The sequence below is a fragment of the Dendropsophus ebraccatus genome, chromosome 7 (assembly GCF_027789765.1).
Source record: "Dendropsophus ebraccatus isolate aDenEbr1 chromosome 7, aDenEbr1.pat, whole genome shotgun sequence".
Classification (NCBI taxonomy): Eukaryota; Metazoa; Chordata; class Amphibia; order Anura; family Hylidae; genus Dendropsophus; species Dendropsophus ebraccatus.
The window spans coordinates 107,575,543-107,601,070 of record NC_091460.1 but is presented as its reverse complement, the minus strand read 5'-3'; the positions used below and the strand labels follow the sequence as shown (position 1 = coordinate 107,601,070).

At 42.3% G+C, this 25,528-nt stretch overlaps 1 protein-coding gene across 2 annotated transcripts in view; it reads left to right on the top strand.

The window, feature by feature from the left end:
* Positions 1-25,528, top strand: part of BMP2K (BMP2 inducible kinase) — a 130,975-nt gene that overhangs the window by 88,580 nt on the left and 16,867 nt on the right. For both annotated transcript variants that reach the window (XM_069978104.1, XM_069978103.1), the window contains exons 7-14: positions 3,440-3,572; positions 4,247-4,350; positions 5,321-5,400; positions 9,382-9,542; positions 9,927-10,111; positions 11,107-11,202; positions 12,903-13,081; positions 15,525-15,685. In XM_069978104.1, coding sequence (XP_069834205.1) covers positions 3,440-3,572; positions 4,247-4,350; positions 5,321-5,400; positions 9,382-9,542; positions 9,927-10,111; positions 11,107-11,202; positions 12,903-13,081; positions 15,525-15,685 — 1,099 coding nt within the window. The remainder of the gene's footprint in view (positions 1-3,439; positions 3,573-4,246; positions 4,351-5,320; positions 5,401-9,381; positions 9,543-9,926; positions 10,112-11,106; positions 11,203-12,902; positions 13,082-15,524; positions 15,686-25,528) is intronic.

Genomic DNA, 25,528 nt, shown 5'->3' with positions numbered 1-25,528 from the left:
TTGAAATCTACTTTAAAGGCAACCAAAAAGGTGAGGTGAACCAAGTCTGGCATAAAAATTGTCATTCGCCGCAGAGTTTATAATTTATTGTGGAACTGACATCCACACAGAAACTCTGTGTTAGGAGCTTCATGAAATAATGATTGTGCAGATGCACCCAAACCTAATATATCTGTGTGCAATTCCAAATGTGAGTGATGTAAAGCAGGGCTCCTCAGACTTTTTCTAGTGGACCTTACCAGACAGAGCAAAGTGATGCCTGGCCTTCTCCAGACAGAGCAAGGTGATGCCTGGGCCTCACCAGACAGAACAAAATGATGCCTGGCCCTTTCCAGACGGAGCAAGGGGATGTCTGGCCCTCTTCAGACAGAGCAAGGTGATGCCTGGGCCTCACCAGACAGAACAAAATGATGCCTGGCCTTCCCCAGACAGAGAAAAATGATGCCTGGCCCTCTCCAGACAGAGCAAGGTGATGCCTGGCCCTCTCCAAACAGAGCAAAATGATGCCTGGTCCTCTCCAGATGGAGCAAGAGGATGCCTGTCCCTCTTCAGACAGAGCAAAATGATGCCTGGCCCTCTCCAGATGAAGCAAGGGGATGCCTATCCCTCTCCAGATGGAGCAAGGTGGTGCCTGGCCCTCTCCAGATGGAGCAAGGGGATGCCTGTCCCTCTTCAGACAGAGCAAAATGATGCCTGGCCCTCTCCAGATGGAGCAAGGGGATGCCTAGCCCTCTCCAGACAGCGCAAAGTGATGCCTGGGCCTCTCCAGACAGAACAAAATGATGCCTGGCCCTCTCCAGACAGAGCAAAATGATACCTGGCTCTGTCCAGATGGAGCAAGGTGATGCCTGGCCCTCTCCAGATGGAGCAAGGGGATGCCTGGCCCTCTCCAGACAGAGCAAAGTGATGCCTGGCCCTCTCCAAACAGAGCAAAATGATGCCTGGCCCTCTTCAGATGGAGCAAGGGGATGCCTGTCCTTCAGACAGAGCAAAATGATGCCTGGCCCTCTCCAGATGGAGCAAAGGGATGCATAGCCCTCTCCAGACAGAGCAAAGTGGGTTCCCTAGGGCGGCAGCCAACCTCTTCAGTCACTGGTAATCAAATACTAACAGTTAAGGTTTGGACCAACCTGAGCTTTCTCAAGGTTCACTCATCTCTAATGTTAGGTGAAACAGCAACAGGTCATGCCCAGGGCTCTTTAATGCATGTGGGAAATGAAGGCTGGATCATCTGGTCTGATCCACGCCTGAAGCTACTCCTGACTAAAATAGAAAGGTGTGAAAACACACAGTTCTTCGCAACTTGTTGCATATGGGGCTGCTTAGTCACAAACCAGTCATTGCGCCCATACTGATGCCTGTTCACCCCTAAAAATAAGTCTAAACCTTACCAGACCATCTTAGAATACCTTGTCATTCGAGCTTCAACAGTTTGACGTGTTAGCAAGACATTTGCTACTTATAGAAGAGTAAAGAACCTTCTAGGATGTGGTGGAAAGATGAAAGTTGTTAAATTATTCCTTGAAAAATTGGTTTTAAAATGTGGCAAAGAAACTTTACAGCTCAGCCAGAAGTTCTTTGAATGATGTATAGTTATCTAGAGCGATGGTTTTAACCCTTGCCCTATGCTGCACAAACAAAACAGGGCTCTATGGGTGACTGCCAGAGAGGTCCATAATGCTTAAGAAAATGCAAAAAAATGACTGAACTTCGGGGAAGTTACATAGACGAGCCCCAGTCCTTCTGGGAAGATATTCTGTGGTCAGATGAAACCAAACTAGAGCTCTATGTGGCAGTGTACCAGCGTTACGTATAGACAGTGAAAGCAAGCCTGTAAAGGAAAGTGCATATTACCTATGGTTGAGGAGCCATAATGTTGTGTGGCTGTTTTTGCTGTAAAAAAAGCTGGGGTCATATGGTCCCCACAGCAAAATAAAGCACACATCCAAAAGTACACAAGAATAGTTAGGAAGGAAAAATGGTGTTTTAAAGTGGCCAGCAATGAATTCTGATCTCGATCTACCTAGCTGCCTTGGTAGAGCGCTAAAATGTGCTATTGGGGAAAAGAAACCCTGCAAACTTTAAGAGTTTGAAGGGAAGTAAATATGGTTCCCTGCAGCACAGTATAGATCTACTATGCAGCCCCCCCTGAGGCTGCCAGCCGCGGCTGCTTAACAAAGGGGAAAAAGTTGTTTTATTCCACTGCAAGACAGAGGGGCGGCAACTAGTCATCTGGGCAGAGAGCCACCCGTGACTAGTCAGCACAGCACGCAGTGCGGGAATGATTGACAGGCAGAGAGGCCACTAACAAGTCTGTTTGCCTGTCAATTTTCCTGCACTGCATGCTGGCAGGCAGAGAGCCATGACTAGTCATAGGTGGCTTCCTGCCCAGTTGACTAGTTGCTACCCCTCTCCCTGCCTTGCACAGCATAATAAAACTACTTTTTCACCTTTTATAAAGCTACTGCTGCAGCTGAGGCTGGTATGCTTTGTGAGCTGCACAGTAGCTCTGTACTGTGCTGCAGGGAACCATATCAGCACAATCGCGCTGATTGGTTCCCTTTAAAGGGGTATTCCAATCTGAGCTTGTTATAACAAACTGATCATCGGGGGGACCTCCACCGATCCTTAGAACGAGGACGAAGTTGCCACCATAATTAACAGTGTTCAGTGCAGCCACTGTGGCCAGTGCTCCATTCTTACCCGTCCCTGCTTTTGTGATTGGTGGGGGTCCCGACAGTCAGACCATCTTATGGATAGAGGATAACAAGCATAGATTGGGATAATTCTTTAAGAGAATTGCAGTGGAAGAAAGTACCAGCAGACCGGTGCAAGAAGCTCACAGATGGTTACACAAATGTTTGGTAGCCACAATTGTTATTAAAGGTCGTGCCACCTTTTTATTTTCTATATTTATTCTTTGTTACTTTTTAGTAATACTGCATGGATGTTGACAGGTAAACTTTTGTTGAATGTGTTTGGAGATGCTATTAAAATGCATAGAGGTAAAGTTGGCACATACCCACTTATTTCTAAACAATCAAGGGTAGCAGTAATGCTTAAAGGGGTACACTTGTGAAAAAAAATGTTTTCAGATGAACTGGTGTCAGAAAGTTATACAGATTTGTAAATTATTCTATTTAAAAATCTCCAGTCTTCCAGTACTTACCAGCTGCTATATGTCCTGCAGGAAGTTGTATATTCTTTCCAGTGTGCTCTCTGCTGCCACCTCTGTCCATGTCAGGAACTGTCCGGAGCAGGGGACGTTTTCTATGGGGATTTGCTACTACTCTGGACACTTCCTGACATGGACAGAGGTGGCAACAATGCACCAGCATTTTTGTTTTCAGTTTAATATCCCCCTTACCCCGTCCACTTTTGGTCATTGATAGCAGTATGACTTCTTATTGAGTAATCATTCATTTCTTTGGTTTTTCAGGCCCTGGGCTGCCTATTATACAAGCTTTGCTTTTTCACTCTTCCGTTTGGAGAAAGTCAAGTTGCGATCTGCGATGGGAGTTTTACCATACCTGACAATTCTCGTTACGACCACAAGTTGCATTGTTTAATTAGTAAGTGTCTCTTGTTGTGGATTATACAGTGTGTGAAGAAAAAGATATTATGGCCAACCCTCTTTAAAGAAAATCTGTCATCACATTCATGCTGCCTGAACCACAAGTCATCAGGGCGGCGCCCAATGGTTTCTCCCCACCCCTCCGGCCTTGATTGACATATCTCTGTTTGGGTATAGGGAGAGGTCTATCATTTAAGGCCAATTCAATGGGATAGGAAGACATCAGAAACAACCCTGTCAGTAAATTGCCATTGCTGTTCTTAAATCCATATGGTGTAAATCTCCCAAAAAGTAGCAAACTTGTCATAAAGCTAATAGAAAAACTATACCTTCCAGCAATCCTATCAAAGACATAGAATTAAAAAATATATATACGGTTATTGGGTCTTCAATAGCGTTGAGCGGACCTGTCAAACTGATCTGGTCTGGCAACTTTCCACGTTTGATTCCCCTTATATACATGACATGCAGAGTAGCACCAGATATCATAAGGTTTTGACAGATAACTTTCCTGTTGTAATACTGTTGTTGCTATCAAAGTGGCCTTTGCTATGACAAGGACATATTATATAAACGTTTGCATAGTGAACTATGCTATTGCATAGTTATATCAGCCAGACAGTTTGCTTGTGGCTAGATACCTCTGTACTAATCGTGATGTTGTTTTTCCAGGGTATATGCTTGAACCTGATCAGGAACGACGACCTGACATCTATCAAGTTTCCTATTTTGCCTTCAAATTAGCCAAAAGAGAATGTCCGGTGCCCAATGTATTTGTGAGTCTATGTGATTTACTAAATATTCATAAAGATTTATTTGTATTTTATCTCGAAACCTCTTTTTTTGTGAAATGCTGCATGTAATCTAAAGCCATCCCCATTCTGTAGCGTAAATTTTTTTTTTTAAAGAAATCAACAGTGGTTGAGATCACAAGAAGTATTGCAATATACTCCCTTTATTTTTTATATCAATGGTATACATATGACAGAACTGTGGTCCATACTACCTCTGCTGATATTTGGTCTTTTCTCTGTTCAAAAAAAGAGACCAAATACAGGACGTTCCAGTTCTTTGTAACCTTTGGTTACAAAGGTTTTGGTGTTTGACAGGAGAGCTGACCATACAATGCAAGCACCCCCGGAATTTCTGCTACTGAATGTGGATGCGCGGCAGCTGTGTGCATACACAGTGAAGGGAGACACCTAGTATCTAGATGTATAACAGTGATTTAAACATAGAAAAAAAAAAGTTCATTTCAAAATTGCTTGCGATTACAACCTCTGTTGATTTCGTTAAAAAATATTTTTGTGACAGTGCCTTTTAGAATGCCACCAAAGTATGGATTTACAACCATTGTGCAGCAAATCCATAATAGCATCCTACCATCATAAGGTGCTGGTCATTGGGTTAAAGGGTATATGTATGTATATATATATATATATATATATATATATATATATATATATATATATATACACCTTTAGTGTATATATATAATAGTGTATATATATACTTTTTTCTTTATACAGTATATCCACTTCCGTTGAGTGGCAGCAGTAAGGGGCGAAACAGGCGCCTCTGCAGCCACTAATGTTCATGCGGCTTGATCAGAGCAGTAGTGCAGCAGTGAGCGGTGATTACTCCCATCATTGTACGCCAATTTAAACCTTATCACCTCTGACCATACCTAATTTTTCATTGAAACCTACAGTTGGTCAAAATAAAAATACATAAATTATTTTGCAGAATTCTGCACTCCCTCAAGCTCTTCCAGAACCACTGACAGCAAGTGAAGCCGCCTCTAAGAAGACTCAGATAAAAACTAGGTAACTAATGGTAATCTATTGTCAACAAAAAAAAAAAGAAGAATTTTTTACTTTTTAATTTAATATAATATCCATATACAATCAATATAAATATGTGTATTACAAGATTCTGTTCTGATTATTTGTGTTGGACTTGGGATTATCTTAAGATGAAAAGTTATTCACTGTCCACGGGATAGGAGACAATTTACTCATTGAGGGGGCCTGACCTCTGGGACCATCCTAAGAACACTGGTCGATTGCCCCCCAAATGAATGGCCAGTTCTCCAGTAATTCTTTATGTGGTCTCTAAGCATTGCTAAACTCAGTGATTTGAAATGGTCAGAAGCCCCATAGGGAAAGAATGGAGCTCCCACAATCAGCTAGTTGATTTTTAATTTACTTCTATTAAAAAATCTGAAGTTTTCCAGTACTTTTTAGCTGCTGTATGTCCTGCAGGAAGTGGCATATTCTTTCCAGTGTGGATAGCAGGAGAGGTTTTCTATGAGGATTATCTACTGCTCTGGACAGTTCCTGACTTAGACAGAGGTTTCAGCAAGAGAGCACTGTGTCAGACTGGAAAGAATACACTACTTCTTGCAAGACATACAGCAGCTGATAATTACTGTAAGACTTTTTAATAGACGTAAATAACAAACGTTTTTGGTGAACTACCCCTTTAAGGTATAATGTTGAATGTATCTGTAATGTTTCTGTTTTTTACTTACCATTGACTAGTTTGAAGGCTGACAGAATTGGGTAAATAGTGCTGGATAGTGATAGAAGGATTTTTACTCTTATGACTGCTAGATATCTTTTTTTTTTTCTCCATAGTTTTGGATAATGTTTAATACAAATGTTGCATAATACTATAAAGCAGGATTTTGTTTTGGCCAGTTAAAGTATCCATTCTGGGTAACCAAGTCATTGATTTTCCCTATGTTTCTGCCAGAGCCATGTTCCACAACATAAACTTCATAAATTAGCATACCTCTTCTGTAATATAATAACGGGATATATATATATATATATATATATATATATATATATCTCAATCATCCTATGTGCCTTGGCAAACCAAGATACCCCAATATTTTGTGGTCTTGGCATAGTTCAGGTATATTAAAAGTTTGACAATAGCACCACCTTGTGGTAGGAAATGTGTATGTTAAGTAGTAGTAAATTCTGTTACTCATACGACTTTTTTGGTGGGGATTTTGGTGACACTGGGGGAGTGCGGACAGGTAATAGATGAGTAAAATTTGAGAACTAAAACAGCTAAATGCCTGCAATCATTTATCTGTTTAAGTGCGGTTCCTTTAAGGTTTGGTTCAGGCGAACCTGAACTTTACATAAAAGTTGAGCGAATCTGCTGAAATATACTTTTGAAAAGTTTTCTGGTCTTTATCCATACTACATATTCCAGCATATAATAAATTTCCCATATCCTAGCTGTTTCCATTCACTGCACTTGTCATTAGTTAGTAATGCTGTTTTCAGCAGAGGTGGGTTAGCCTCCACACTCTCTCTATATCCACCTGAACTAGGGGTACAGGTAGCGAATGAGTTGTATAGAAGGAAATACAGTGGTACCTTGGTTTAGAAGTAACTTGGATTAAGAGCGTTTTGCAAGACGAGCTCACAGTTTTTCAAAATTGTAACTTGGTTTAAGAGCATTGCTTTGGTTTGGTTTGAGAGCTCCCTGTACTGGGTGGGAGGGGAGCGGGGAAGGGGATGGTCTGCATAGTGTGGTCTACACCACTGTACTCTGACCCAGAATGTATCCCTCACCTTCTAAATCATAGCAGATCCACTCCAGGCTCGGGCTTACATCAAGGGACAGGACTGTGGAGGTCTCTTACTTACACTCAACTATACACACTGCTGTATATAGAAGTTTCTGTCACTGTCCTCCAGCAGAGCAGAGCTCTGTGACTCTCGCTTCCTGATTGGTCCATGTTGAACACACTTCTCTTCCCCATTGCTGTCATGTGACCACACAAACCTCTGACTGCAGCTCTGCTTCTCTGTCCTAGCCTGTTGTACTACACTATTGCATTATGAGGATCTGCAGTTCCATCCTGTATCTACAAACTGCTGCTGTTTTTTCTGGTTTATGCACTATACATTTTTATTATATATAGTTATGTATACATTTTTTATTATACTATACATTTTATTCCACATGCTGATTGCTATACTGTACAGTAACTTATAATATCACATATTCAGCTGTTTCTCATTGCTTCATCTGTTCTACATGTTATTCAGAATAAAAAGGATGTGGAACCAATTATCTGCATATCAGTGATTTCTTGCTTTGGTTTAAGACTAGATTTGAATTACAAGCATGGTCCAGGAACGAATTATGCTCGTAATCCAAGGCACCACTGTACCTCTTTGTTGTATACTTTATTACACTGTGTTGTTCAGTGTGCATCCCAGCTAGTGAGGACGCTCACTTGATCTGTGTTTGAAGAGAAAGTGCTCTTCTTCCTCAGGGAGATCTCCTTGACGAGAAGGAGCATTTTTTTTCTCTTCAAAACGCATGGGAGGAATTTCCGTTCTGAGGAAAGGTGATGTTACAAAGAAGATAAGTTCAAGTGAGTGGCCTCATCAGCTAGGGGTAACTAACAGCATCATGGATTAAGCCTGTCATTAGAAAAAAGTTTTGACATGTCTCAGGAACAGGAGTCTGACTGTTGTAAAAAAGCAGGCGCAAAAGGTGTTTTCTGAGGCTGGGTTTTCTGGTTTGGGTGTTTGGCATAGGGATGTATAGTGGCATGATGTTTTGTTATATAATTCTTCTTTGACTGTTTATTTGCACTATTATAGAATATTTCCATAACTTACGGGTGTGACATTGAAGCTTTTTGAATTATCATACATTTGGTTAACATTTTTGGTTGCCGTTCACACTTATGCGAACATGGAGCTACTAGACCGGTGCAGTGTCATTGTTTGGCCACATGGCGGTGCTGATGCGCCACCTTTTGTCTCCCATTGCTTATGAGGCACAGTATTTTGCTCGCCTTTGTGCATGCCATGCTCCCTACCCATGGCTTAGTACTCTATTTTCTCCATTAGTGTGGATACCCCATGGATTTTTAATATGCATTTAAATCATGTTTTTCATTATCTATCATTAAAGAATTCATGCTTGTATTTGTGAGTCATGTAATTTCTTATAGGTAGTTTAGGTTGTTTGATTATACACAGGTGCTATTTATTGGCAGATTTTTGATTATGTCTCTGTGACATGTCAGAGTTTTTTTTTTTTCTTTCGAATGACAGGTATGCCTTAAGGGTGGGTTCAGGGTGGTAGCTACCATAGAGGCAGGGTAGGCAGTTGCTATGGGGCCCGTGCAGGAGGGGGGCCCGGGGAAGAAGGTAAGAATGTGTGTCCTTCTGCTTAACCCCTTATGTACTGCAGTGTGTAAGTGACCCAATGTTTACTTACGTGCTGCAACACAAAAAAAAAGGGTTAACAAGCAGAAGATCTCTGCTTGACTGCACTGATAACCTCTGACCTCTGTTCTCCAGCTGGCAATCAAGTAGGAAAGGAAAATAAATAAATAAATAATATATATATATAATATATATATATATATATATATATATATACATACACACATACACACACACACACACACACACACACACACACACGCAGTGCTTTGTGTTGTGCGTAAAATTTTGGCTTTGGGGCCCCATGAATCCTAGCTACGCCTCTGTCTGCAGCGTATTTCACACTGCAAATTTGCAGGAAAGCCTGCTAAGGATCCCATCACTGTCACTTTCAATGAGATTATATACTTGCAGTGGTATTGTCATTCCGCTGAGAGTATGTAAAAGGCGGACCCCTTATATACGGTCATCTGATATACAGTATGTTTCTGCTGTTTGTTATTCAGGGAGATCGGAATATCTTTATTATTTCGTAGATGAAGCAGAATTCCGTAGTCAAGTCACTTAGAGAATGTTTATCATTTGATGTTACAGAATAACAGACTCGCTGGGGCCCACAGAGACATCCATTGCTCCAAGACAGAGACCAAAGGCATTTTCCAGTACAGCCCAGTCTAAGATGCTGAATATCCAGAATGCTGCAACACCTGTTAAGATGGCAACGCAGAGCGCTCCAAGTCAGCCAGTTCACAATGGTATGGGGGAATCGGTTCTTCTTTAAACAGGCAGTGAGATAATAGAAAAGTGGAATGGAGAGTTAGAGGGGCATGTTCTCAAAGACTTAAAAAACAGCATGCTGTTTTGGATGTGGAGACTGCGCTGTTTTTTGCCTTCATAGTTGGCGTGAAAAAAGAAAAAAATCTCCCATTGATTTCAATGAGAGACGTGAAACCATGCAGAAAAAGAAAAGTAGTGCCATTTTGTGTGCAGTCCCACTTGAAATCAGCAGGACAGGGCCCCATTGTGCTGGCCATGGTACAGAGAGAACTGTAGGGCAGTACTGTACATGGGGGAGGTTTTTGCTCATATGCATCCACTCCAATAGTCAATTAACAAACGTTTATCATTTCCTTTTACAGCAGCTACTGATACAGCAACACAGCGACCTGGCAATGGGTTCAGTGAACTGTTGGGCCAGGAAAGTAGCCAGCAGTCCTCACAGCAGCACAGAGTCTTACAGCAACTTCAGCCAGGAGACTGGAGGTTACAGCAGCTTCATCAATTGCAGCAACAGCAGCTGCTCCAGGACGCCTACATGAAGCAGGTCTGTATGGATCTCTGGTGTGCATCCACTTGTGAAGATCAAGTCCGTAACCATGAGGAGGGGGGTTGTATACATAATGGGGAAACAACTACAGAGGGGGATGCATACAGTATGGGGGAACAACTACAGAGGGAGGTATACGGTATGGGGACTACCTGCAGAGGGGGATGTATACAGTATGGGGGTAAAACTACAGGTGGGGGGAGTATACAGTATGGGGGAACAACTACAGAGGGGGATGCATACAGTATGGGGGAACAACTACAGAGGGAGGTATACGGTATGGGGACTTCCTGCAGAGAGGGGATGTATACAGTATGGGGGTAAACTACAGGTGGGGGGAGTATACAGTATGGGGGAACAACTACAGAGGGGGATGCATACAGTATGGGGGAACAACTACAGACGGAGGTATACGGTATGGGGACTACCTGCAGAGAGGGGATGTATACAGCATGGGGGTAAAACTACAGGTGGGGGGAGTATACAGTATGGGGACTACCTGCAGAGAGGAGATGTATACAATATGTGGGAAGACCTATAAAGGGGGGATGTATATAGTATATGGAGGGGGGGGGAGAGTATACAGTATGGAGGCCTATCTACAGGGGAACTTAGGGCCCTATATTATGGGATGATTATCGTGCAGAAAACATATTGTTCGAATCTAAAAGAGAAAAAAAAAAATTTGGGGGGATAAACTTGGTAGATTTTACTTGATGCTGTTGTTTAGCAAATAATATCCTCCTGTTCACAGAGAACATAGTAAGATACGTGGGGGAGATTTATCAAACATGGCGCAAAGTGAAACTGGCTCAGATCAGATTCCACCTTTTATTCCTCACAGACTCTTTAGAAAATGAAAGGCGGAATCTGATTGGTTGCTAGGGGCAACTGAGCTGGTTTCTCTTTACACCATGTTTGATAGAGTGTTAACACTTTGACATTATACATAGGAATATTAAATGATACCAGTATGTCTTTGTTGTATACAGTATCAACAAGCATTTCAACAACAGTTTCTTCAGCAACAATATCTGATGCACTCCCTATACCAGCAACAACATATGACACCTCAGTATCCAGCCATGGTAAGTCAGCAGAGTATCAGTCAGTTATTAAACTAAAGTGGTTGTAATAAAGTTGGTCGCTGTATCCTTGCACCAGAGCGCATACACATTAGGGGAGGCATCTGAACGAGTGCAAGGAAAAAGAGGAGCCATAGCCCACAGTAACCCGACAGGCTGAACCTCTTTTTTCACGGGCCTTTTGGAAAATGAAAACTGTTATGGGCTTCACTTGCACTAGTTCTGGTAACTATCCTCTTAGGATATGCAATGTCTGATCAGTGCTATATGGCTTTTATATAGGTCATACATTCCCTTAAAGGGGTTGTCCGGCGATAAAAAATTATTCACAGAATAACACACATTACAAAGTTATACAACTTTGTAATGTATGTTATGTCTGTGAATGGCCCCCTTCCCCGTGTCCCCCCACCCCCACCCGTGTACCCGGAAGTGTGGTGCGCTATACATTACCTGTCGCGTGCCGACCACGGTCTCCGATCGTCAGCAGTGACGTCTTCTTCGGGAGGCCAGCGGATCTTCCCGAGTGCCGGCCGCCCTCTGCAGCGTCAGCCGAAGCTCAGCCGCGATTGGCTGAGCATAACGTGCTCAGCCAATCGCGGCTGAGCAGCTGATGACGTGGCCGCGTCATCAGCCGCTCAGCCGCGATTGGCTGAGCACAGTTATGCTCAGCCAATCGCGGCTGAGCTTCGATGACGCTGCAGAGGATGGCCGCACTCGGGAAGAATCCGCCAAGCTCCCGAAGAAGACGTCCCTGCTGACGATCGGAGACCGTGGACGACACGATATGCGGTGAGTATAATGCACCACACTTCCGGGTCTAGCGTGGGTGGGGGGAAACACGGGGAAGGGGGCCATTCACAGACATAACATACATTACAAAGTTGTATAACTTTGTAATGTGTGTTATTCTGTGAATAATTTTTTATCGCCGGACAACCCCTTTAAAGAATTGAAAAATGTGAGTTTTATTTAGTTCATACCCAAATTCATGCTATTATTCCTGTTCCATCTCCTCTGTGCTTCGGGGGTTGTGCTTCCATCTATCCATCCATGGTGGACAGGGTTATGATTAATATTTGGGATTATATACACACACTTTGATTTCCAGAGTAATACAGTTAACCTTTCCTAAATCTCTCTCTTTTATACTCTTATAGGGGTAGTCTAGGAAAAAAAATCTTCTTTCAAATTAACTGGTGTCAGAAAGTAACATAGATTTGTAATTTACTTCTATTTAAAAATCCAGTCTTCCAGTACTTGTCAGCTGCTGTATGTCCCACAGGAAGTGGCATATTCCTTCCAGTCTCTGCTGCCACCTCTGTCCATGACAGGGACTTTACAGAGCAGTAGAGGTTTTCTATGGGGATTTGCTACTGCTCTGGACAGTTCCTGTCATGGACAGAGGTGGCAGCAGAGAGCACTGTGTTATATTGTAAAAAGAATACACCACTTCCTGCAGGACATACTGAAGCTAATAAGTACTGGAAGACAAAAACAGTAATTTACAAATCTGTATTACTTGCTGACCCCAGTTGATTTGAAAGAGAAAAAAATGCCGGGGTTCCCAATTTAAGAGACAAAGTGCCCAAGTTTTAATAGCAGTTTTTAAAAACTTTTTTTCCATAAAAAAATAAATAAATGATACAATAATTATCCTTTAGGACAGACCTATTAACCATTGCTCTGGCCTTATTTTCCAGGTTCACCAGTATCAGCAGCTTCAGTTACAGCAGCAGCAGCAACAAGCCCTTCTCCATCACCAGTCTCACCCTCCCCAATATCTGACCTCTCCTCAGGAGTTCACTCCAGCCTTAGTATCCTATGTCGCTCCCCACCAAGAGCATGTGGGTGCAATAAGAAACTTGTGTAATACTAACATGTAAGTACCTGTGTAATACTACTACTAAAAAAAGGTGTTAGTTTATGCTGCAGAAAACAAGTCCACGTTAGTGTTGAGTGAGTAACGAACCCCATTGAAATCAATGGGAGACCTGAGCATTTAACCCTGTCCCCCTGTCGGCAGAGCGGAGGGTGCCTGGTTAAGCTATTATGTTTTGTGTTCTCATTTTTGAATATTTTGTCCCTTAAAGGGATGTTTAATTGAAATATGCAAAAGAAAAAATGGGTGCATGGGTGCAAATTGTGCATCAACACAATTATATTTTTACCCTTTTTATTGGACAAAAGTAGCACAAAGCAAATACCACAACATATAAACCTGGCATCTTTCATATTGGCTGACAAAATAAAGTAAGCATGTTATTTATATGACTGGGTAAATGGCGTGGAAAAAGCCAGTGTTTCACAACGTTTGGTGTCATGCACAGTGAAGTTAGTATGTAAGTGGTTTGGTAAAGAGAGAGAGGTTGGCTGGGGTAGTAAGCTCCCCTTTAATAGATTGGGTTGCTCCAGTAGGTAGTTTTCCTCCTTAGGTAAATGCCCCCCCCCCTCCCAATATGTAGGTGCAACAAGCATGTACATTGCCCCTAGCAACCAATCAGATTCCACTTTCATTTTCCAAAGTCTGTGAGGAAAGTAAAGTGGAATCTGATTGGTTGCTAGAGGCAACTGAGCCAGTTTGACTTTACACCACGTTTGATACATCTCCATGTATATTTATTTATATTTGGTTAGCTAAAATTAGTAGCCTGAACTTTGCTGTCTGTGCTCTGGATCTGTGAGAATAAATGAAAAAAGATGTGTCAGCAGCTTAATTCAGGGATGAATGAGGGGAATATTAATATTCTGCACTTAGACGTCTGATAGCGTTTCCCTACCTGTAAGCTAGATTACCTCAGTAAATTCTTGTTAAACATGTTATGAGAATCCAGGTAGTCCGGCTTGTTCTGCAGGGTTAGTTAGGTCACTTAGGAATAATAAGATAAGATAACATAGATAATCCAAGGTGTGGTGAATACAAGAATTAAAATGTCATTACAGTAAATTATAAGTAATTATTTGTGAATTGAGTGAAAAGCAAAAAAGGTGTCATCAATTATAGTCTAATATCATGTAAAGCATCATATATCTTCTTCATGCCTGCCATCCTTCCAGCTATGATGTCAGCACTATTAGAGCTCAACCCAGGCTCTGCACCATGGACCATTCAAAACGGCCGCCATATGTGACATGATCGGTGTCTATGGTAGCTGATAAGCATTAAGCTTTTTCTCTACACACTGGACCCTTAAAGTGAATGTGCCATCTAGATATTAACCAATTAGATACTGAATCATGTTTTTTTTTTCTTATCCGTTTCTATTTTCTGATGTTTAATGGGGTATTCCGTCAAACAATTTTTTTCTTTTAAATCAACTGGTGTCATAAAGTTATATAGATTTGTAATTTACTTCTATTTAAAAAATCTCTAGTCTTTCAGTACTTACCAGCTGCTGTATGCCCAGCAGGAAGTGGTGTATTCTTTTCCACTCTGACACAGTGCTCTCTGCTGCCACCTCTGTCTGTGACAGGAACTGTCCAGAGCAGGAGAGGTTTTTCTATGGGGATTTGCTACTGCTCTGGACAGTTCCTGACTTTTACAGAGGTAGCAGCAGAGAGCACTGTGTCAGACTGGAAAGAATACACCACTTCCTGCAGGACATACAGCAGCTGATTATTAATGGGAGGCTGGGGATTTTTAAAGAGATGTAATTTACAAATCTATATATGACACCAGTTCATTTGAATTTTTTCCCCCTCTGGAATACCCCTTTAAAGGGAACCATTCAGTATGATTGTGCTGATATGGTTCCCTGCTGCATAATATAGCTCTGCTGTGCAGCTCTCCAAAGCTACCAGAAATGTCTGTAGCAGTAGCTTTACAGTGGGAAAGAAGTAGTTCGGGAGAGGGGTGGCAACTAGTTATCTGGGTGGGGAGCCACCTGTGAGAAGTCACAGGAACATAATAAGGAAAGTATACTTACCCTTCCTTATGCCTTCACAGTGCAGCGTTCCCATTCCTAAACACCTACTGCATCCTCCTGCTCTTCCTCCTGCAACGTCACAACACGGCTCATGGATGCCCCGCTCAGTTAGTCACTGACTGTTTGAATGGGCAATCCATCAGCAGGGCAGGATACTTTTCACTGGGCCATGGCATTGCAGGAGGAAAAGCAGTAGAATGTGTTCGGGGAGTTGGGACGTGGTGCTGTGGAGGCATGGGGATGAGTAAGTATACATTCTTTATTATGTTCCCCCCCACCCTCTGCCCACACTGTGTTTTTTGTTTTTGCACAGAGCACCCCTTTAACTGTAAGTCATTTGACTAACTAAAAAAGAAAACTCACATACATTTATACATGTTGTATTCTCTATTGTTTCAGATCTGCCGGTGTACCAGAAAAGGAACCCGCATCTAGCTTACCAAAACAGAACAGCAACAACCCGCCGGACATGTCGGGCTGGAATCCGTTTGGTGATGATAACTTCTCCAAGTTAACAGAAGAAGAGTTACTGGACAGGGAATTTGACCTCCTGAGATCAAGTAAGGGGACATTGAAGGCTTAGTTTGCTTCGCAATAAATTGGACAGACAAAACTCTCAGCCAAAATTTGCCCTGACTTACGGACCACAATTAAACCTAAAACTTCTTTCTATGTGTCTGAGGGGCAACATTGTGTCCGGATACATCACACCTAAAAGACATGGGAAAGGGCTGGTTAAGAGAAGACATTGGTTATAAATGACCTGTAAAAGGGACGTTCCTGTCTCTTTATATTTTATTTTTTATTATTATTATTATTATTTTTACACCGTTTTTATCTACTTCATTCGGACCAGTGATGCCCTATGATGACGCCTGAAAGAAGAGTTGGCCATTTTTCAGATTTCCATTATTGTCTGCAAAGTCCATCTGATATGTCTCTGCCTGTAAGAGTTACTTCTCCTGTTCCATGATATGTTAAATAAATCTGTTCATCTCCTGTTTTGTTTGTTTTGCTTGCATCCGGTAGAATCTAATCCCTTCATCCTAGACCCATGAATACTTTAGTCTTCTATCTCACCAAATAATATAGATGGCCAGCAGCTTCTGAAAAAAGCAAAATCGTGCCTGTTGCTTTCACTTGATGTCTGTCTGTATGTTTCCACTCACTAACCAGACCATACCCAACTGCATGAGATTGTCTTTCCTTCAAGTGTTGGGTAGTGGAATGCATGAGCAAAGACATGGCACATACAGATTCTTAAAGGGTTCTGAGGGACAGTTACTAGCCAGTTAAAGGAGAACTCCGGCAATTTTTTTCTGTCAAAATAAACTGGTGTCAGAAAGTTATATAGATTTGTAAATTACTTCTATTTAATAATCTCAAGTCTTCCAGTCTTTATCAGCTGCTGTATGCCCTGCAGGAGGTGGTGTATTCTTTCCAGTCTGAAACAGTGCTCTCTGTTGCCACCTCTGTCCATGTCAGGAGCTGTCAAGAGCTGTAGCAAATCCCCATAGAAAACCTCTCCTGCCATGGACATCTCCTGAGATGGGCAGGTGTGGCAGCAGAGATCATTGTGTCAGACTGGAAAGAATACCACTTCCTGCAGGACATACAGCAGCTGATAAGTGCAGGAAGACTTGATCTCTTTTAATAAACGTAAAAAACAAATATATATAACTTTCTGACACCAGTTGATTTGAAAGAATTTTTTTTTTCACAGTACCCCTTTAAGAAAAGAAGGACATATTTTTCAGTACTGACCAGCCTCTTTGGTCTTCTGCTTTCAACTCAGCTTTTCAACTGTGACAGTTCAGCTTGGGTAACCCAACTCTGTGACTTTAGATGATGCCCTGTGTGTTACCTTCCATTCAAAAAAACCCTATATTATAGCCCTATGTTGACCAAACAGCATGCTGTATGTCAGACTAGAAAGACTACAACACTTCCTGCAGGGCATACAGCAGCTGATTAGTACTGGAAGACTTGATCTCTTTTAATAAACGTAAAAAACAAATATATATAACTTTCTGACACCAGTTGATTTGAAAGAATTTTTTTTTTCACAGTACCCCTTTAAGAAAAGAAGGACATATTTTTCAGTACTGACCAGCCTCTTTGGTCTTCTGCTTTCAACTCAGCTTTTCAACTGTGACAGTTCAGCTTGGGTAACCCAACTCTGTGACTTTAGATGATGCCCTGTGTGTTACCTTCCATTCAAAAAAACCCTATATTATAGCCCTATGTTGACCAAACAGCATGCTGTATGTGGGACTAGAAAGACTACAACACTTCCTGCAGGGCATACAGCAGCTGATTAGTACTGGAAGACTGGAGATTTTTAAATGAAATTTACCGTATATTCTGGTGTATAAGACAACTTTTTAACCCTGAAAAATCTTCTCAGAAGTCAAGTGTTGTCTTATCTTATACTCCGGGGTATGGTTGCTGCATACGGTGGGGGAGCTAAAAAATGGCCGCATCAGTTAACAGTTAACTCACCTGTGACCCGTTCCCAGCAGCCGTGTGTCTCCTGTCCCGTTTCCGGTGCAGGCAGTGTGATGCAGAGACACTGCCTGTGCCAGAGGTCCCCGAAGCTCTCCAGTGCAGCCGAGTGTCTCATCAGAGAAGCTCGGAGACGCACAGCTGTGGGGAGAGCTTCGGGAGAAGGACAGAGGCTCCGGAAATCCCCAAAGCCTCTGTCATTTTCCTGAAGCTCTACCGGCAGCTAAGCATCTCCGAGCTTCTCTGATGAGACGCTCGGCTGCCCAAGAGAGCTTCAGGGACCTCCGGCGCAGGCAGTTTACATCACACTGCCTGCACCGGGAACTGGATAAGAAACGCACGGCTGCCGGGAACCGGTCACAGGTGAGTTAACTGTTTGTTTTTTTCCTTTAACTGAAGCTAACCCCTGCCTTGACCGCAGCAGGGCTCCAGCTAGTAAACCGGCGGTCAGGCAGGGGTTAACATTTTCCAGCGTATAAGGCGAACCCCTGACAATCATCTTGAAAGTCAGGGGTCATCTTATACGCCGGAAAATATGGTAAGTTACAAATCTATATAATAAGTACAGGCAAATGTAGAATGTAATATGTGATAAAGTACAGCAAATAATAATAGGCCAGGTCGCATGGATCACAGGAATCACATAAGTATCAAAGAACGCAAACGGAACACTATAGATTCGCCTAGTGCTTATGGCGACCATTAGGTCTGGTGTATAACTACAATCAAACCGTAACAAAACAAACTGAAACAAGGAAAGAGTTAGCACATGGTACAAGTTAGACGTGAGAGCATATAAAATGACAAGGTACTGTCTGGTGGAGATTATGGTTTACGTTTTTTGAAATGATTGAAATGTTAAACTGCCGCGAGCCAATATATATTCATACATATAAGTAGTGTTGATCGTGCTAACGACCTCTGCAAGGGTAGGGGTGGTAGAAGATTTCCAGTACTTTAGCAGTGTGATTTTAGCTATAACACGTAGTATACTAATAAAGCGCCTCTGATGAAGAGGATAGGTATGTATGCCTAAGAGAAAAAGCACAAGTTGAGGGGACATGATGGGGCGATGGGGACCAAAGAGTGAAACAGAGACTTACAGGTATTCGAATATAGCTGGGCAACCGGGTACAGCCACAATATATGGTATAAGGAGCCTTTAGAACCACAACCTCTCCAACATCTATCAGAACAACCCGGGTATATGGCGGCCAATCTCCCTGGGGTGTAGTACCACTGGGTCACAGTTTTGTGCCAGGATTCCATGTGTGAGCTACATTTTAGCGACCCTCCAGCAGTTTGTAATGCTGACTGCCAGTCTGACTCTGTAAAACTCCTGCCTAAGTCGCGCTCCCACGCTAATGTTCTGAGGTTTCACGGAGGAAGTGCAGCCCGTGACAATATTATATAAATATTTTAAACCTTTAGCCTTTCCCAAAAGAAAGGAGAGGGTGGATTGGTCTACCCCAACCCCCGGATAATCTATATAATTTTGACTCCAGTTGATTTGACAGTTTACATAGGCTGGAGAATAAGCGGAGGGCAGGTTCGCATCAGTCTGCAGTGAGGAAGCATATAGGCTGTATACACAGTAGAGGCTTTAGAAACAAAAGAAAGCAACATTTTAATAAAGACCTTTTAGAGATTTTTTTTTTGCACCATAGTAAGTACTAAGCAACAATAAAAAAAATATGCTTTTAAGAGATATCAACATTAAAAGCTTCGGACATACATTATCCATGCTGGTTAGTGTGAACCTATAATTTTATCTTATTAGCTCTACGTAGTGCAGTTTTCTTTCTAGAAGTCAGGGCTTTCTGATATAGACACAATCCTCCTGCTGATCAGCCATCATTGTCCAACCAGGATTGGCACCATGCAGTACAGAAAAATCTATTTATCAGGTGTAAAATCATTTTTCATTCCAAAATGCATTACAAATCCAAATTTTCTTGGGGTTATCCAGGATTAGAAACTGCACAGCTACTTTCTTGCAAAAACAGCATCACCCCTGTGCTCAGGTTATTTGTAGCATTACAATTTCGCTCCATTTACTTCAATGCACAACACTCAGATTAAGGACAGGAGAGGTGCAGTTTCTGAATGTGTCTACTATATACAGATCCGTCCTCTAGGACCAATGTTTGGGTTGTTTATCCAGCTTCAATTAAAGTTCATGGGAGCAGTATAAAGGAACAAATACAGAGGGGGGAGGGAGTTTTAAAGTGTGGGGCCAAATGCAGAGGGGGAGGGAGGTATACATTATGGGGACTACCTGCAGAGGTAGAGGTGGTGGGGGGGAGTGTATACAGTATCAGGGAACAACTACAGTGGGGGGAGGGAGGTATACAGTATGGGGTCTACCCTGCAGAGGCCATAATATTAATAGTTTAATAGTTTTCAGAAAGTGACATTTCAAAGGTGAAAATGTGAAAAGGAAGCTTGCAGTTTGTTAATGTGGCCACATGATGGCAGCAAACTACACATCATTGCATTATCTTGCAATAACTAGGTGCAGTAGGTATTCTCCTGGTCATAGTATGCCTGGATGTAAGCTAACTATGTATTTCATATGATCTATAAATAATAAATTTGTGCAGAAAAACAAATAATTTTAGTCCCATTAGACATCCTAAATTGCAGATTCCACTTTCCATGCAACTTCTTACATATAGTAAAGCTACATAGAAAAGTTAAGTAACACTGGAAAAAATAAATTCTTTATCTTGTATCTCTTTTATATAGCATCATAGCTCATTCATATTCAGTGGTGCTTTCAACACTCTCACACCTATAGATCGTATGATTTTGTACTCTTTTTTTGAATTAATTTTATTCATTAGGTTATTGTACAGTGTCTTCTGCAAAGATTATGTCTCTGAGAATGTCAGACAGCAGCATTTATTAAGACCCCAAGGTAACTGGGACTGCTGGTACATGCAAAGTCAGGGGTTAAAGCGACTCTGCACCCACAATCTGACCCCCCCCCCCTCCCCCAAACCGCTTGTACCTTCGGATAGCTGCCTTAATCCAAGATCTGTCCTGGGGTCCGTTCGGCAGGTGATGCAGTTATTGTCCTAAAAAACAACTTTTAAACTTGCAGCCCCGTGCCAAACGGAAGTATCTGTGCCCTAACCTTGCACCACCCCTCCGTCCCTCCTCCCCACCCTCCTCATCATTAGGAATGCTCCAGGCAGATTGCCTCCTATTCCCCACCTGTTGCAGCCCAGCACATGGGCTGGATTGTTAAGGACCTGTGCAATGTTCAGCATGGAAAAAATGTTAGTGGCATTCCTAATGATGAAGAGGGTGGGGAGGAGGGACGGAGGGGTGGTGCAAAGTTAGGGCACAGATACTCCCGTTTGGCACAGGGCGGCAAGTTTAAAAGTAGTTTTTTAGGACAATAACTACATCACCTGCCAAACGGACCCCAGGACAGATCTTGGATTAAAAGCAGCTATCCGAAGGTACAAGCGGTTTGGGGGAGGGGGGGGGGTCAGATTGTGGGTGCAGAGTCACTTTAAAGCTGAAATCTAGTTGTCCTCCATCTTTTCCTTTTCTGTGCACACTCAGATCAGATACTTCCTAGTCTCAGAGCTAGACTCCCAGCATAAATGAGCACATGACTTCACATTAAAGAGAGGAGTGACAGCCAGGTCACCTGTAAAATAGAAAAGGTGCATTTAGTAAGTCCCAGAAAGCATTGTGTGCTTTGAACTACAGAACTCTTCTGACATTATCTCTTTAATATAAAACCTTACAGCCACGATTGTCATGCAAGTTAGGACATGAAAAACAACAGATTGGTGTACTCTTGTACTAGTGAGAGAGTCCCATATAACAGGTGACCCTGCCCACATACACAAGACATTACACCCTGTTCCATAAATATGTAATATGGTAAATACAAAGATTCATATAACCTGAAAAGCAAAGTCTCAAAAGAAATATTAATAATGCAGCATTAAATGTGACCGATGGTTTAAACCAGGTGAATGAATGGAGTTCAGCATATGTATCCAATGGGTTTCCCTCCTCGCAGCGGTCTATTAAGCGGTCTATTATTCTTTCTTTCAGATCCACTGGTAACACAAAGTTATACAGATTTGTAATTTACTTCCATTTAAAAATCTCAAGTCTTCCAGTTATTATCAGCTGCTGTATGTCCTGCAGGAAGTGGGGTATTCTATCTAGTTAGGCACAATGCTCTCTGCTGCTACTTCTGTCCATGACGGGAACTGCCTAAAGCAGGAAAGAATCTATGTGGATTTGCTACTGTTCTGGACAGTTCCTGCCATGGACAGATGTGGCAGCAGAGAGCACTGTGTCAGTCTGGAAAGAAGACACCACTTCCTGCAGGACATACAGCAGCTGCTAAGTACTGGAAGACTGTAGATTTTTAAATAGAAGTAATTTACAAATCTGTATAACTTTGTGACACCAGTTGATTTGAAAGATATCGGAGTGAATAGGATTGTTGGCATCACTTGTGTTCTTTTTTTTAGGTTTCTTCTGGGTATATACTGTATAATACAATTGACATGCAGTACATACATGCACTACATGTTATTCCATATATAACATTTTGGTTACCTATTTGCAACATACACAATACACATTTGAAAAAGCCCCTCGATGACAACCTAGTAATGGACATATCCTCAGGTTTACTTTGGACCATACTAGTTGACAATAAATCAGTCAAGGTGCCAGATTTTTTATGTTAAAAACTCCAACCGTTTATAAATATTTTTGCTAACACTGCACTAATACAGGCAAACATTTTATAACAATGGACCTAATATGGAGAAATTCCAAGCTATATGTACTGACAATCGTAGGTTTTTTTGTCATAATGTTTCATGGGGCTTATTTTTCTGATCTGAGCTGAACAGAATCACTTACATTGTTCTGTGCAGCTGATTCGGAGCCATCATTATGAATAACATGGACAATAAGTAGTCCTCTCCATTATGTGCTTGAGTTCAGTAGTCCTGGATATTCATGAGCACCAGCTCCCTCTGCTCACCAGCCACTGATTGGCAGTTGTCTATAATGTAAATAGGCAGACAGCTGTCAGTTAGCCAGAGGCTAGAGGGACTGGTGTGGCACAAAGCCCATTCTCCTACATATCAGGAGAACGGAGGAACCGGATGATGTAAGTAATACATTGTGCTGTTCAGCATTTCTGTCACTCATTTATGCTGCCATCCTTTTAAGCAGCATGAACCTAATGACAGGTTCCCTTGAAAAGTATATAGATCTTTATAAACCATTTGGTCTTAGATCTTACAAAAATTAGAGTACATACAAACTACTGGGAGGTGACCTCACAGCCTAATTCTCACAAGAGATCAGAAAATTATTAGAAGAAGGCCTGACTTTGAAAAAAAGAGGTGTTTTATTTTTATGTTGACCATCCCATTGTCCATGCGTTTCATTCATTGCCAAATAGAATAAGGCCTGGTTATTATTGCCTATGTCTTATTCCCACTTTGACTAATTTATGTCACCTAGTGCGATTCAAAGTAATCCTGCCCTCTACTTGTCATTGAGCGAGCCTTATTCAATGTGACAATAGCTGTCACACATGGTACTAGAGGATACAAGAGCACGAGAGATCCCAGCAATCTATTGCCTTTTAACCCTTCCAATATTTCCAGCCATTTTAGCATGATGCATGAAGGCAATTCAACTCTTTCAGAGTTAAAGGGTACTCCAGGCAAAGGGAAAAAAAACACACAGGGAGGGCAGGGGTGGGAACATAATAATGCAGTGCCAGGGAGTAGTAGAAACAGAATAGTGACATGATACTTACTGGTCCCGGTGCCCCTACAGCATCACTGCGGAGGCACCTGGACCAGTAAGTATCATGTCACTATTCTGTTCCTACCACCCCCTGCCATCTTTGGCTTTTACCTTTGCCCAGAGTTCCCCTTTAATGAACCTCTGTGAGGTGGAGACTGCAAGTGAGCACATTTAAATAGGGAAATCCACTGGATATTTTGGCTCAACTCTGTCCATCCACATGGCTTAAACCATCAGTCAGATTTAATATTCAGTTATTGATATTTTTGTGCATATTTTGCTTTTCAGGTTCCACGTTTTTATATTTACCGTACAGGATGTGCTATTATTTGTATGTGGGCAGGGTCACCTTTGTATTGGATTTTGTCACTAGTACAAGATAGATTATGAATAAGAGACAGGCAGGCCTGAGACGCATCAATCTGTCACTTTCCGTGTCCTAATTTGCTGTATGTTTTTATATTGAAGAAATAAAGTTGATAGGACTTACATAAGAGTACCCGAGTTCCTTGTCGAGTTGCGATTTCACATTAGCAGCTCTGGGGAACTGTGGAAGAGTGGCATTATGCAGTATAAACAGCTGCCCACGTTTTCAGAAGACAGCCCGGAAGTAAGGGCATCTTACAGTTGTTAAGAAGTGTTTTCACATCACTCCCCACTTGTATTGATACATATGGTCACAATAACATTTTGAAGAAATTTGTGGAATAATAAGTGGTGGAATTAAAAAAAATATATATGTGTGACTTAAAGGGGTAGTGCGGCGCTAAACAATTATTCACAAAATAACACACATTACAAGTTATACAACTTTGTAATGTATGTTATGTTAGTGAATGGCCCCCTTCCCCGTGTTTCTCCCCACTCATGCTAGACTCGGAAGTGTGGTGCATTATACTCACCGCATATCGCGTCGACCTCCGTCCGCCATCTTGGGACAATGACGTAGTCTTCAGGAGGCCGGCCGAACCGCTCCATCCGTCCCTCATGCTGGCCCCCCTCTGCCGCGTCATAACTGTGCTCAGCCGCGATTGGCTGAGCACAGTTATGCTCAGCCAATCGCGGATGAGCTGCTGATGACACGGCAGAGGGGGGCCCGCATGAGGGACGGATGAAGCGGTTCGGCCGGCCTCCTGAAGACTACGTCATTGTCCCAAGATGGCGGACGGAGGTCGAAACGAGATGCGGTGAGTATAATGCACCACACTTCCGGGTCTAGCGTGGGGGGGAAACACAGGAAAGGGGGGCATTCAAATACATAACATACATTACAAGGCTATGTTCACACTACGTAAGTTTCCGGCTGTAGCGCACTCCGTGAATAAGCGGACGGAGATTTACGTAGTTTGTGTACAATGGAAAGTATACGATCTACGGCTGCACAGTTCACACTACGTAAGAACTTACGCCCGTATCATATGCGGCGCCGTAAAAAATTAACCAGACCGTTGTTTCGGGACGGAAATGCTGTAACTTACGCCCGTAGCGTAACATGCGGTCCCATACGTAGTGGTGATTTCTTCATTTTTACACTTTGATTTGCCGATCCAAAAGGTTCTCTGGGGTGTCCGGGGATAGCCAAAGATATCGAAGTAAAAGACCGCTGTCAGATCGCTACGTACGCCGCTCGGGAAGTGTACGTAGATTACGGGCGTAAGTTCGCGGACCGTACGTAGCCGGCCGCAACTTGCGTAAATCCCGGACGGAGTTTTACACGTATATGTCCGGCCACAAAAAATATGCGGACGGACATATACGTAGTGTGAACATAGCCTTAAGTTGTATAACTTTGTAATGTGTGTTATTTTGTGAATAATTGTTTAGCGCCGCACTACCCCTTTAAAATGTTGCTAGTTGATCTGAAAATAAACTGGTCACTAATGACAATCTGTCACCATTTCTAAACATTCAACAGACCTACTACCTCCTACACCTCTTTGGGTTTTGCCCAAACTTCCGGAATGGACTCGTCTGAGGGTGACAACCTGCTCAACCAATCACTTACAATGTCCTGCTTCAGCCAGTGATTGGCTGAGTGGGCTGTCACCCTCAGACGAGTCTATCTGAGAAGTGGAGGCAGGGTTGTC